Consider the following 12,493-nt stretch of genomic DNA (forward strand, 5'->3'; position numbering starts at 1 on the left):
ACAGGATTTTTGATCTCTCATTTTGCCATCTTGGGAAATACTGGAATTTCTGGGTTGACTGCACGAATTCCAAAGAGAAAGCCAATAAGAAAAGGCAGGGAGGAAAAGGAGAAATCTGCAGCCTTGGGGATATCCTTTGCAGTTGCTGAATCAAGTCTCACTTGATGCCGGAACTAAATCAGGATTTTTAACTGACATACCCAGTAACTATCCGTTTATATTATGAGTCAGCTTGAGGTGAATTTTCTATCACTTGTGCCTCAGAGTCCTCACAAGTTCTGTACCTAACTCATAGGCTTATTGTGAGGTTTAAATAGCACTTAAGTGAACGAAGCGTGGCCCACAAATAATACTCAGTGAGTGGTCCCCAGTATTGTTATTGTGTTATACATATTTTTACATAGTTATGTGTGCTTTTTTATTCCGTATCCTAACATTGGCATGTCTCTGTTTCTCTTTTGGTATTATTCAGTTTCACCCCCAAAGGAGAGAGGCTGAGGGAGGGGGCTGATCAGCCGTAGACTTCTGACCACGCGCTTCAGCCCCGGGTCTTCCTTGCAAGACGACAGCTGAGGAACAACACAGAGACCACGTGGTGTGGTTGTAACTCCTCTGACATCTCGTTTTCATTCTTCGACGAGATTTGTCTGCATCCAGCTTACACAGAAGGGTTTCCAGTAAAGTGTTCCAAGTGCCTTTTTTCAGAAACCCAAATCCACATGAAAACAATGGCAACAAGAAAAGGTGTAAACTTTCCAGGACAGGCCCAGATTTTGAAAATGTGATAAAGAGGTTATTGTGCGTCCGAACTTTTCACACAAGAATTGGAGGAGATTTAACACCAGGAATAACAAACATAGGAAAAGCAGCTAATGCAGAGCAGATGGGCCTGCAGGGCAGTCAGTGCTGAGCACTTCCATGTCTCTCCTCTTGGACCTTTGAACTCCAGATGACTGAATGCTAGTTTCTCTAATTCCAAATAAAGTCAGTGCATTTGGGGAAACTATCAATATGATGGGTTTAATTTCTGGGATGATTAATGGATTAAAGTGTTTTTGGGGGAGTGGGGTGTTTCCCTGGTGGCTCAGATGGTAAAGAATCTGCCTGCAGTGCAGGAGACGTGGGTTCAGTCTCTGGGTTGGGAAAGGTTTTTACGACCGTATATGTGGTGGGTGTTTGACACTTGCTACTTTAGTCCTGACCCCAGCTCCATTTTGCAGATGAGAAAATTGAGGTTTTAAAAGTGCAAATCACTTTACTGAAGGGCACACAGCTAGTGTGAGAGCTGAGCTAGGATGGGTCCTAGGTCGGTCTCATTGCATATGCTGTGGTTCTGCAAGCTGGGTAATAGGTGAGGAGGCAGAAGGAGTCATGCGCACATAAATCTGAGAAACACTGTGTGTGTGTGTGTGTGTGTGTGTGTATACATACAGTGATTACATTTGTGGTCAAGTCTTTGTATGACATAAGCTTTATTTTCTCTTGGATAAATACCTCTGAGTGGAAGGGCTAGGTCATAGGGTAGGTATAGGTTTAATTCTAAAGAAACTGTTGAACTGTTTCTCAGGTTGGTTGCACTGTTTTGCATTTCCAGAAGCAGTATATGAGAGTTCTGGTTCTTCCTCGTCAGCACTTGGTATACTCAGTCTTTGAAATGTTTGCCATCTTAATAGGCATGTCATGATAACAGATTTTCTTACGGTTTTAATTTGCCTTTCCTTAATGACTAATAATACTGAATATGTTTTCATGTGCTTGTTTACAGTCTGTATATCCTTTTTAGTTAAGTCTTCAAATGATTTGCATATTTTTGAGTTGTTTCATATCACTGAGTTTTGAGAGTTCTTTAATACTTATTGATACAAGTCTTTTACTAGTTACCTGCTTTGCAGAGATTTTCTTCAAGTCTGGGCTTGTATTTTCATTCTCCTAATAATGTCTTTTGAAGAACAGAAGTTTTTAACTCTGGTGAAGTTCAATTTTATTTATTTTAAAATTTATTATATTGAAGTTGATATACAATGTTGCATTAATTTCTGCTCTACATACAAAAAAGTGACTGAGTTATGCATTCTTTTTCATATTCTTTGCCATCGTGGTTTATTACGGGATACTGGGTGTAGTTCCCTGTGCTCTACGGTAGGACCTTGTTTATCCATTAGAGTCCAATTTATATTCCACATTTCTTAACTTCTGTTTCATATTTTAAAACCTTAGGTACCTTCTAGAGGAATTCTTGGTTTGATTTTACAACTCACAGATTTACTCTTTGGCAACCTATTCTACTATTGAATTTTTTCAATAGTTGAATTTTTTTTCAATGATCAAATATTTAAAATAAAAATCAAATCAGTCATCATTTTTATTGACTATGCCAAAGCCTTTGACTGTGTGGATCACAGTAAACTGTGGAAAATTCTTCAAGAGATGGGAATATCAGACCACCTGACCTGCCTTTTGAGAAACTTGTATGCAGGTCAGGAAGCAATAGTTAGAACTGGACATGGAACAACAGACTGGTTCCAAATAGGAAAAGGAGTACGTCAAGGCTGTATATTGTTACCCTGCTTATTTAACTTTTATGCAGAGTACATCATGAGAAACGCTGGGCTGGAAGAAGCACAAGCTGGAATCAAGATTGTGGGAGAAATATCAATAACCTCAGATATACAGATGACACCACCCTTATGGCAGAAAGTGAAGAGGAACTAAAAAGCCCCTTGATGAAAGTGAAAGAGGAGACTGAAAAAGTTGGCTTAAAGCTCAGCATTCAGGAAATGAAGATCATGGCATCTGGTCCCATCACTTAATGGGAAATAGATGGGGAAACAGTGGAAACAGTGTCAGACTTTATTTTGGGGGGCTCCAAAATCACTGTAGATGGTGTCTGCAGCCATGAAATTAAAAGACGCTTAATCCTTGGAAGGAAAGTTATGACCAACCTAGATAGCATATTCAAAAGCAGAGACATTACTTTGCCAGCAAAGGTCTGTCTAGTCAAGGCTGTGATTTTTCCAGTGGTCATGTATGGATGTAAGAGTTGGACTGTGAAGAAAGCTGAGTGCCGAAGAATTGATGCTTTTGAACTGTGGTGTTGGAGAAGACTCTTGAGAGTCCCTTGGACTGCAAGGAGATCCAACCAGTCCATTCTAAAGGAGATCAGCCCTGGGATTTCTTTGGAAGGACTGATGCTAAAGCTGAAACTGCAATACTTTGGCCACCTCATGCGAAGAGTTGACTCATTGGAAAAGACCCTGATGCTGGGAGGGATTGGGGGCAGGAGGAGAAGGGGACGACAGAGGATGAGATGGTTGGATGGTATCACCGACTGGATGGACATGAGTTTGAGTAAACTCCAGGAGTTGGTGATGGACAGGGAGGCCTGGCGTGCTGCGATTCCTGGGGTCGCAAAGCGTCGGACACGAATGAGTGACTGAACTGAACTGAATCTTGCATCTCCTTGAGAAGAGCAATTATTCAGTTCAGCTCAGTCTGTGAGCTTTGTTTCCTCCGCATAATTGTTACAGTAAGAGGGTGGTGGTGTTCTTGCTTTTGGTACTTAGCTGAGAAGTCATATTTGAGGACCCTGGTTGATTGGTCTTTTGCCTTGTCGTGCCCCACTCCAGGATGAGGGGTGAGAGTCAACACAGTGCCACCAGAGGGCGCTCTCTTGGGGGCAGGAAGTCCTCACGCGTCCCTGGTGTATCCATCCCCTGGGACACTGTCTAAAGACTCATTCTTCGTGGTCCCACATGGAAGCAGATAGCTCTACTGCTGCTGCCTGGTCCCAGGGGCAGTGAGGACAGGACAGGGCATGCTGCCTGGCAGTTCCTACTCTGGTGTCCCTGCTCATGCCCCATTTGGAGCTCCAAGCTGCTATTTCCTGCTCTCCGGTACCTTCAGATTTTGAGCATCATTGGAACCACTGCCCAATCTCCTCTTCTAAGCAAGAATCCTCTCCCATGTGTGCCTAAGCGTAGGATTCCTTTCAAAATCTGATTAGACTGACTTCCATGTTTCAGGGATTTTCAAGATTTCTTATCTAAAAGGAAACTCCCTTCTGCTCTTCCAACTTTATTATGGATCAAAACCACATTTGTCTCATTCCTGGAGACCTGTGTTGAGAGGAGAGACTGTAACTGATGCATTATTGTCCAACTTGAATGAAACCTGTGGGCAACATTCGTGTCTGTAGAAGAATCTCAGTATTTGAAAGGCCACCAGTACAGACCACATATGCCAATTGTTGTCAGGACACTTTGGTTTGCATCTTTGCTGCTTGCATGTTGGGGAAGGTTCACCAGGTCCCACCATCAGAAGGGAACACGTGACCATTTTTTTAGAAATGAAACTTTGGACAGTTCTGTCCATGTTGGAGAGGCCGTGTGTCTGTGTCACTGCTGACGTCCCAGCCAAGCTCAGACTTTCAGTCGTTCCCGGCAGAGCACCAGCCACGTGCGTGAAGGTGTGCTGGGTCCTTCGGAGAAGCTCTGCCACCCGGTGAGTACCCCCGAGACCCTCAGGTGATGCCACATGATACAGAAAGAGGAAGTGCCCCTCCAAGCTCGAATGCCTTAGCAGGCTGCTGAGTGTTTGAGCTGAACCAGTGAAGCCAGCCCTTCCAGAAAGCACTCCAGTGAGGGAAGCAGTTAATAACAATATGAAAGGGATTGAAATGGCAGGGTGGGGGTGGTCTGGATTGCAGACAGATTTTTTTTTTTTTTTTACCAACTGAGCTATCAGGGAAGGCTTTTAGGAGCACAGAGGAAAGGTAGTGCGCGCGCACACACACGCACACACACACACACACAGAGGCATTGCACACACTGCATTTAAAGCCTCAGAACAGTGGGTAGCAGCTGCAGGAAATCACTAAGGAGGATATTTCAGGAGCGTCCACTAGTGGCTCACATCTGGAAAGCTGATTTGACAATTTGTCAAATCTGGAGGCAGATTTGACAATTTACAAAAGTGACTGTAGAGAAGGAAGCCCAGCTGGGGTGGGCCACCGACAGGAGGATGAGGTTATAGCTGCCAGGCCATGGGAAGCCAAGGTCTTGAACTTTTAAGTCAAAGAAGGTTCTAAAATTGCCCACTTAACCATGAAGCTGCATTAAGAACAGTGTTTTGAATTTTTTCTCTTTTACTCCAAATACAGACAGCTATTTCTAACAGTAAAATAAATTGCATCATCATCATAATAATATTAAATTGCTAACATTTATCACTTGCTTCCTATGTGCCAAACACAGTACAGTGTGCTTTCCAAGGCATATGTCACTGAAGCCCACAACAACCTCCGTGATCCTCTCTTTACAAATAGAGGCTTGGAGAGTTTAGTAACTTCTCTAGGTGACCTATATGATGTTACTACAGCTGAAGGTATGTGTCCCCCCAGAATTTGTGTGTGCTAACCCCCAAGTGTGACTGTACTCCAAGTAAGGAAGTAACTGAAGTTAAAAGAGGTCATAAGACTGGAGCCCCTCCCCGATAGGATTAGTGCCCTTATAAGAAGACCCATCAGAGAGCTGGCTTTCTCTCCATGCATTTACATGAGGAAGAGGTTGAATGACACACAGCAAGAAGGTGGCTGGCTGCAGCGCAAGGGGAGAGCTCCCACCAGTCACCAGCCCTGCTGGCAACTTGATGTTGGTTGGACTTTCAGCCTTCAGAACTGTTAGAAAATTAATTGCTGTTGTTTAAGCCACCCAGTCTGTGGGGCTTTTGTCCTGGCACCCTCCACAGGCTATCCATCCGACAACCCACCACACTGGGATTATAAGCACCAGAGCTCCTTACTCATTGCCCTAAACCACAACCTAGAAATACCATTCAAAAATTTTTATCTTTTGACAAGTGCCATGATAGTCTTAATATTTAGATTGAGGTAAGACATGTTTAAAGAAAACTGAGTGCCAAAGAATAGATACTTTTGAACTGTGGTGTTGGAGAAGACTCGAGAGTCCCTTGGACTGCAAGGAGATCCAACCAGTCCATCCTAAAGGAGATCAGTCCTGGGTGTTCATTGGAAGGACTGATGCTGAAGCTGAAACTCCAATACTTTGGCCATCTGATGCAAAGAGCTGACTCATTGGAAAAGACCTTGATGCTGGGAAAGATTGAGGGCAGGAGGAGAAGGGGACGACAGAGGATGAGATGGCTGGATGGCATCACTGATTCAATGGACATGAGTTTGGGTGAACTCTGGGAGTTGGTGATGGACAGGGAGGCCTGGTGTGCTGCAGTCCATGGGGTCGCAAAGAGTTGGACACAACTGAGAGACTGAACTGAACTGAAGACATGTTTTAAAAATGTGGCATTACCTATTCTAACACTGATGGTTGTTACTTAAAGCAGTTTCACTAAATTTGGATCTCTGGAAAAAAACATTTGTTTTGAGCATGGAAGCAGGTTGGAAATATTGCACTCGATAATAACAGTGGGAGTTTTTGGCATATGAAATAATTCAATGGTAAAGTATTTGTTTAAATCTCTGCCTGCTATTATAGTTGAAGGTTTGGTGATAGTACTTGCCCTTCCTATGAACTTTCTGGATTTCAAAACCATGTGGAAATGTAGTTTGTCTTACATAAAAAAATAAAGTCGGCAACTTCTGAAGAATTAACATCAACAAGCATATTAAGCCATGTATCAATCATTTAGAGTGATTATCAGGTTGTGAATGATCTTGGCCCTTTTGCTTTCTCTCCCTTCTTTGACAATATGGTAAGGATAACTTTCTTCCATAGGTTGGCTGGTCTCCTTAACCTATGCTGGGAGTGCAAGTGAGTTTCGGCCCCTCAACAGAGGCCAGGCTATTCTAACAGGATTTCACTTTGATGAATGCTTTGGCTTTATGGATAGAGCATCTTCTACATCCCATTGGTGGCTCTCTGTAGACAACTTAGGCAGTACAAAAGGATAGATAGATGGTGGATAGGTAAGTAGGAAGATAGATGGATAGATGATGTGTAAGTCAGCAAGAATAGCCCACAATCTCAACTGTAACCATAACTAATGTTTCAGGTAAACATCCAGACCTCTTTTTTGGGGGGGGGCATTATTAATTTTATTTATTGCTTACTTGTTTTATATTTTATCAATTTTTTTGATTATGTCCATTCTTTTAAAAATTCTAAAAATATAATTTCAAAAGGTTACACTCCAATTATTATAAAATATTGACTGTGTTCCCCATGTTGCAAAATACATCCTTAAGCATATTTTACATCTAATAGTTTGTATCTCCCACTCCTCCACCCCCATATTATCCCTGCCCTCTCCCCACTCAGACCTCTCTTTGAATCCTTGCTGTTCATCCTGGGACACTCAGATAAATCACTTAGCCTCAGTGCCTTAGTTTCCTCATCTCTATTATTATTATTATTTTGTCAGGGGGACATGATCTGTGGCTCACTGGATCTCAGTTCCCTGACTGGGGACTGAACCTGGGCAATGGTAGTGAAAGCGCAGAATCCTAACCACTAGGCTACCAGGGAACTCCCTCATACCTTTTTTTTAATGCGCATGTGGACAGAGGAGCCTGGAAGGCTACAGTCCATGGGATGGCAAAGAGTCATACAGGACTTAGTGACTGAACAACAACAAAAGCCTACATTTGTCATCATATTTTCAACATGTTAGAACTTGTGGAATTACAGCTCAAACAGTGCTCACAGGGAAATTTAGTGTGTGTGTGTACACGTGTATCATCAGTTCAGTTGCTCAGTCGTGTCTGACTCTTTGAGACCCATGGAGTGCAGCACACCAGGCTTCTCTGTCCACACCAACTCCCAGAGCTTACTCAAACTCATGTCCATTGAGTCAGTGATGCCATCCAAGCATCTCATCCTCTGTCGTCCCCTTCTCCTCCTGCCTTCAATGTTTCCCAGCATCAGGGTCAGCTCTTCGCATCAGGTGGCCAAAGTATTGGAGTTTCAGCTTCAGCATCAGTCCTTCCAATGAACACCCAGGACTGATCTCCTTTAGGATGGACTGGTTGGATCTCCTTGCTGTCCAAGGGATTCTCAGGAGTCTTCTCCAACACCACAGTTCGAAAGCATCAATTCTTTGGCGCTCACCTTTCTTTATGGTCTAACTCTCATATCCATACATGACTACTGGAAAAACCATAGCTTTGACTAGACAGACCTTTGTTGGCAAAGTAAGTACTCTGTATTTTAATATGCTGTCTAGGTTGGTCATAGCTTTTCTTCCAAGGAGCAGTATAATATTTATATATAATGCATATTACAAATAATATATATTAGAAAAAGAAAAATCGTAAGGCTAAAAATCTAAGCGTTCATCTCATGGTACTAGAGAAAAATGTTGCAAATCTAGAGAAAGTAGAAGAAAAGAAAGGTAAAAAACATTGATAAAATTTTAAAATTGGAAAGTAAATGCGTTACAGAAATAAAATCATTAACGTTAAAAGTGGGTTCTTTAAAAAAATTAATAAAATTAATGGTTCCTACAAAGACATATCAAGAAATAAAGAGTAAAAACACAAAATACAAGTAGGGTGGGCTCAGGACCCGGCGCCCAGGGCTCGCCGGGGACACTGGGCGCTGGGGCGGGTCTCTGGGCTCCTCCGCGGCCGCGGGAGGTGGTGCCGGGCTCGCGGCCCGCAGGGAGCGCTGCTGCGCCGTTCCGCCGCCGGCCACTCAGGCCGCCCACCCCGCGGGCGCGCCTCTCCGCAGTCCAGCGCCGCCCGGCCCGGGACCCACTCGCTCCGAGCGCGCACACTTCTCGGCTGGACAGAGGACGCCGGCCGCTCCGGGCCGCCCCTGTGCTGTCCTACGGCTCCCGCTCGGCCCACCGCCCCCAGCCCGGCACCGCGTCCCTCCTGAGCCCGAGCGCAGAGTTCCGGCCCCCAGGAGACTCTCGGCCGTCGGCGGACCCCTCGGCCCCTCCGCCGGCGCGCTCGGCACCCTGCTCGCGGGGCTCAGGGGAGGGCGGCGGCCAGCTGGGGATGGGCGGCTCGGCGGCGCAGAGGGGCGCCGGGGGGCTCCGCGCGCTGCTCCTGGCGTTGGTGGCTGCAGGGACCCCTGCGGGCGCCTACAACCTGGACCCGCAGCGCCCAGTGCGCTTCCAAGGTCCTGCCGGGTCCTTCTTCGGCTACGCGGTGCTGGAGCACTTCCACGACAACACGCGCTGGTGAGTGCCCTCCCGGCCCGGACCCCGACCGCAGCCCGGCCCGGCCCGGCCCGGTCCCGCTGCAGCCCCGAGGCCGCCGCCGCCTTTCCGGCCTCTCCATGCCGCCGTCCCGAGGGGGCGATTTAAATGTCTCCGTTGCGTGCAGCCCGGCCGCCTAGGAAAAGAAGGGACGAGGGAAGACACGGTCTCCGCTCCCGGACGACCCGGTGGGCTCCCCAGGAGGAGGGGGCCGGGCGCCTCTCCGGGTGGGAGAACCGCCGGGATTGCCCCTCGGCCTCCCAGGCAGTCTCGGCTTAACTCAGGGGCGCGAAGTAACTTGGTTCCTCTGCCTCCACGGGGCTCGGGAGGCCGGGCCAGCACCTCGAACGTCCCTCTCCGGGGTGACCGGCAGACTTCTCAGTTTCGAGAACTCTTGGTGACACCCCCCGACCCCCCAACTCTCCCGGTTTAAGCGTCTCCTGCCGGCTTTGCAGCTGGAAGCGGTGTAACCGCGAAATGCGAGGGGGAGTGGGCTCGGTGTTCCTGGGGGAGATGCCAACTGAGTGGTCCTCAGGCTCATCAGGCCCTCTGGGGAAGCGAGCCGAGAGGGTCGGGAAGGCAGGGAAGGGGGACAATCCAGGACACTCAGTGACAAGGCCGGTAGGGCTGGCTAGTGAGTGATTTCTGGGGCGGCCTGGGTCTCACCACACATGGAGGCGGCTGCCCTGGAGACAAGCACTGTATAGAGGTCGAGGAGGACAGCTGCCCCCTGAAAGTCCCCCTGAGAGCTCTCCTCATTAGGCACCATCTGCAAAGGGGCACAGAGCTTGAGTGGCCAACCCCAGAGGAGAAGCACCAGGGAGGTTGGTCTCTCCTTGGCCCTTTCCTCCCGTCTAAGGGCAAATGAAACAACCCCAGGAGGGGTCAGGCACTCCTCAAAGAGTTAGAGGGTGGATAGTTCCCCAGTGGGGCCTAGGCGGCAGCTAGTCCTGGACTGGTTTTATTGTGAGCATCCTTAGGGATTGCAGGCTGGAAGGGCAAAGACCTCCTCTGTGCTCAGCTTGCAGTTCCGCCTGGAATTGGACAGAGACTGATGGAACTGGGAGGGTTGGTAGATTCGTCTTGAGCATTCCTGGAAAATCGGGAACTTTGTGACCTGCCAGCCCTTTAACAATCATGACGTTTAGGAGAGCTGCCTCCAGGAGAACCAGCTTTGAAGGTCTTTGTGTAGCTCCTGCCCAGTTCCCTGTCTCCCTCCCTACTGTTTACCCCAGTTCCTGAGTTAAAGGCCAACTGTCATTTCCTGCAATTGCCAAATCCCCCCTTGACAGCAAAGCAGGCTGACACCTTTTCTGTGTCCTCCCGTGTACTCAGTGTGCCCTGTGGACTTTGAATTTGGTAGAGAAGGTGGCCTGGGCAGGAGCAGGTAGAGAACACATCCCAGGATCCGAGGCTAGGCTCCGGGACCGTGTGACCTTGGCACAAAGCATGTGGGGAGGGCTGTCAAAAATAGGACTAGTCGGGGCAGGGGGCTGCTGAGGAGGGGCAGGCGGGGAAGCTGAAGCATCACTGATGCGGGAGGACCTTTACCGTACAGAGAGCTGCCAGGACCTACCTCCTGGACTTGGACGGGCCGCAGGTGGAAGCTGCCCTAGCTCAGAGCAAGTAGGGGGAGTCAAGACCTGGAAAAAGAGTTCAGTCTGCTTTTTTTGTTTTTAAAGTCTTTTGGCCAAGCCGCACTGCATGTAGGATCTTTAGGTCCCCAACCAGAGATCAAACCTGGGCCCCCTGCAGTGGAAGCACAGTCTTAACTATTGGACCACCAGGGATGTTCCCAGTCTGCTTTGTTTTAAAAAAGGGGATGAGGAAAGCCTGTGTGATGTGAATAAATTTGGCAAGTGCAGGGAAAGACCCAGGGTATGTGGCAGAGAGGGGTTGAGGATGGAGGGTCATGCTGGTTAGTGGCCGTGGTGTCACGGGAGATGTGGGGCAGATATTTCAGGGATTCAGAGGAGCCCCTCATCACAGCCAGGCTGCTGGTCTCAAAAGCTTTCTCTCTGCTTCTTATACTGAGTGGGCTGCTCTTTTTTTTCTTATTCTTTTTTTATATTATTATTGAGATATAATTCACACATAACATTAATTCCAGGTGTACAGCATAATGACTTGATATACATATATATTATAAAATGGTCACCACAATAAGTTCATCCTAACATCGGTCATCAGACACAGTTACAATTTGGTGTGCCATGAGAACTTTGAAGACTTACTACTCTCTTAGCAACTTTTAAATATGCAATACAATATTGTTAACTATAGTCACCGTGCTGCATATTACATCTCCACGACTTATTTTTATTAAATTCTCTTGGAGTATAGTTGCTTTACAGTGTCATGTTAGTTTCCACTGTACAAGGTGAATCAGTGATACATGTATGTATATCCCCTCTTGCTTGGATTTCCTTCCCCTTTCTATCACCACAGAGTATTATGTAGGGTTCCCTATGCTCTACAGTAGGTTCTCATTAATTTCCTATTTTACACATAGTAGAATCCCAATCTCCCAACAGCCTGCTCTTTTTATCTGACTTCTTGTCCCTATAAATTTTCAAGTACCAACTAATCCCTCCTGTGATCTATTTAAAGCAGTTTTTCCTTTGCCTCTCCCCTACTCCACACTGCCTTGATTTTGTACTAGTTCTTGCTTATCTCCTTGACTTGTATCCTTCTGCTGTTTCTTCCAAGCATCTTGGGCTTTCATCATAGCTTAGTCAGTAAAGAATCTGCCTGCAATGCAGGAGACCCAGGTTTGATTCCTGCATCAGGAAGATCCTCTGGAGAAGGGAATGGCAACCCACTCCAGTATTCTTGCCTGGAGAATCCCATGGACAGAGGGGCCTGGCGGGCTACAGCCCATGGGCTCAGACATGACTGAGCGACTCAACCAGCGCCAAGCATCTTGTCTCCCTTCTCTCGCTTCTTGGTCTTAGACCTTGAACATTATTCTCTGCTGACTGGGTTGCCCAGTCTTGGTATACCATGGCCTTTGAAGGAAGAGACTTCCAGCATCTCCTATTTTCTTCTTTCTTTTCCTTCTATCTTTAGAGGCTAGACTTACTGTGATAATCATGAAACTTCCTCCAAAGGCCTCCCACTTGCATAGGCCTCTACCCAGGCCCTGTGCTTAATTCTGTACTCATAATTTTGTATTCATTTTCTTAAGGGTAGTTGTCCTGTATTTGTAGGATTCAGGCCCTGTGGAATCTGGAACTGCTACTCGGTCTCTACCTTAACTTTCAGCTCTGGGGTTTGTTGATTGACTTAGTGACTGATGGTTGGGCTCTACCTACCA

The 12,493-nt window shown here is 46.8% G+C and overlaps 2 protein-coding genes across 10 annotated transcripts in view; both read left to right on the plus strand.

Annotated features, from left to right (window-relative positions):
• The window catches only part of GOLGA4 (golgin A4), a 124,343-nt gene extending 122,165 nt beyond the window's left edge, over positions 1 to 2,178 (plus strand). For all 9 annotated transcript variants that reach the window (XM_061395895.1, XM_061395900.1, XM_061395889.1 and 6 more), the window contains one exon: positions 473 to 2,178. In XM_061395895.1, the coding sequence (XP_061251879.1) occupies positions 473 to 521 (49 nt within the window). In that variant the 3' untranslated portion in view covers positions 522 to 2,178. The remainder of the gene's footprint in view (positions 1 to 472) is intronic.
• Positions 2,179 to 8,683: 6,505 nt separating this feature from the next.
• ITGA9 (integrin subunit alpha 9) overlaps positions 8,684 to 12,493 on the plus strand; it is a 364,229-nt gene continuing 360,419 nt past the window's right edge. Inside the window, exon 1 of the mRNA XM_061395904.1 lies at positions 8,684 to 9,159. Coding sequence (XP_061251888.1) covers positions 8,975 to 9,159 — 185 coding nt within the window. The 5' untranslated portion in view covers positions 8,684 to 8,974. The remainder of the gene's footprint in view (positions 9,160 to 12,493) is intronic.

The sequence above is a fragment of the Bos javanicus genome, chromosome 22 (assembly GCF_032452875.1).
Source record: "Bos javanicus breed banteng chromosome 22, ARS-OSU_banteng_1.0, whole genome shotgun sequence".
Taxonomy (NCBI): domain Eukaryota; kingdom Metazoa; phylum Chordata; class Mammalia; order Artiodactyla; family Bovidae; genus Bos; species Bos javanicus.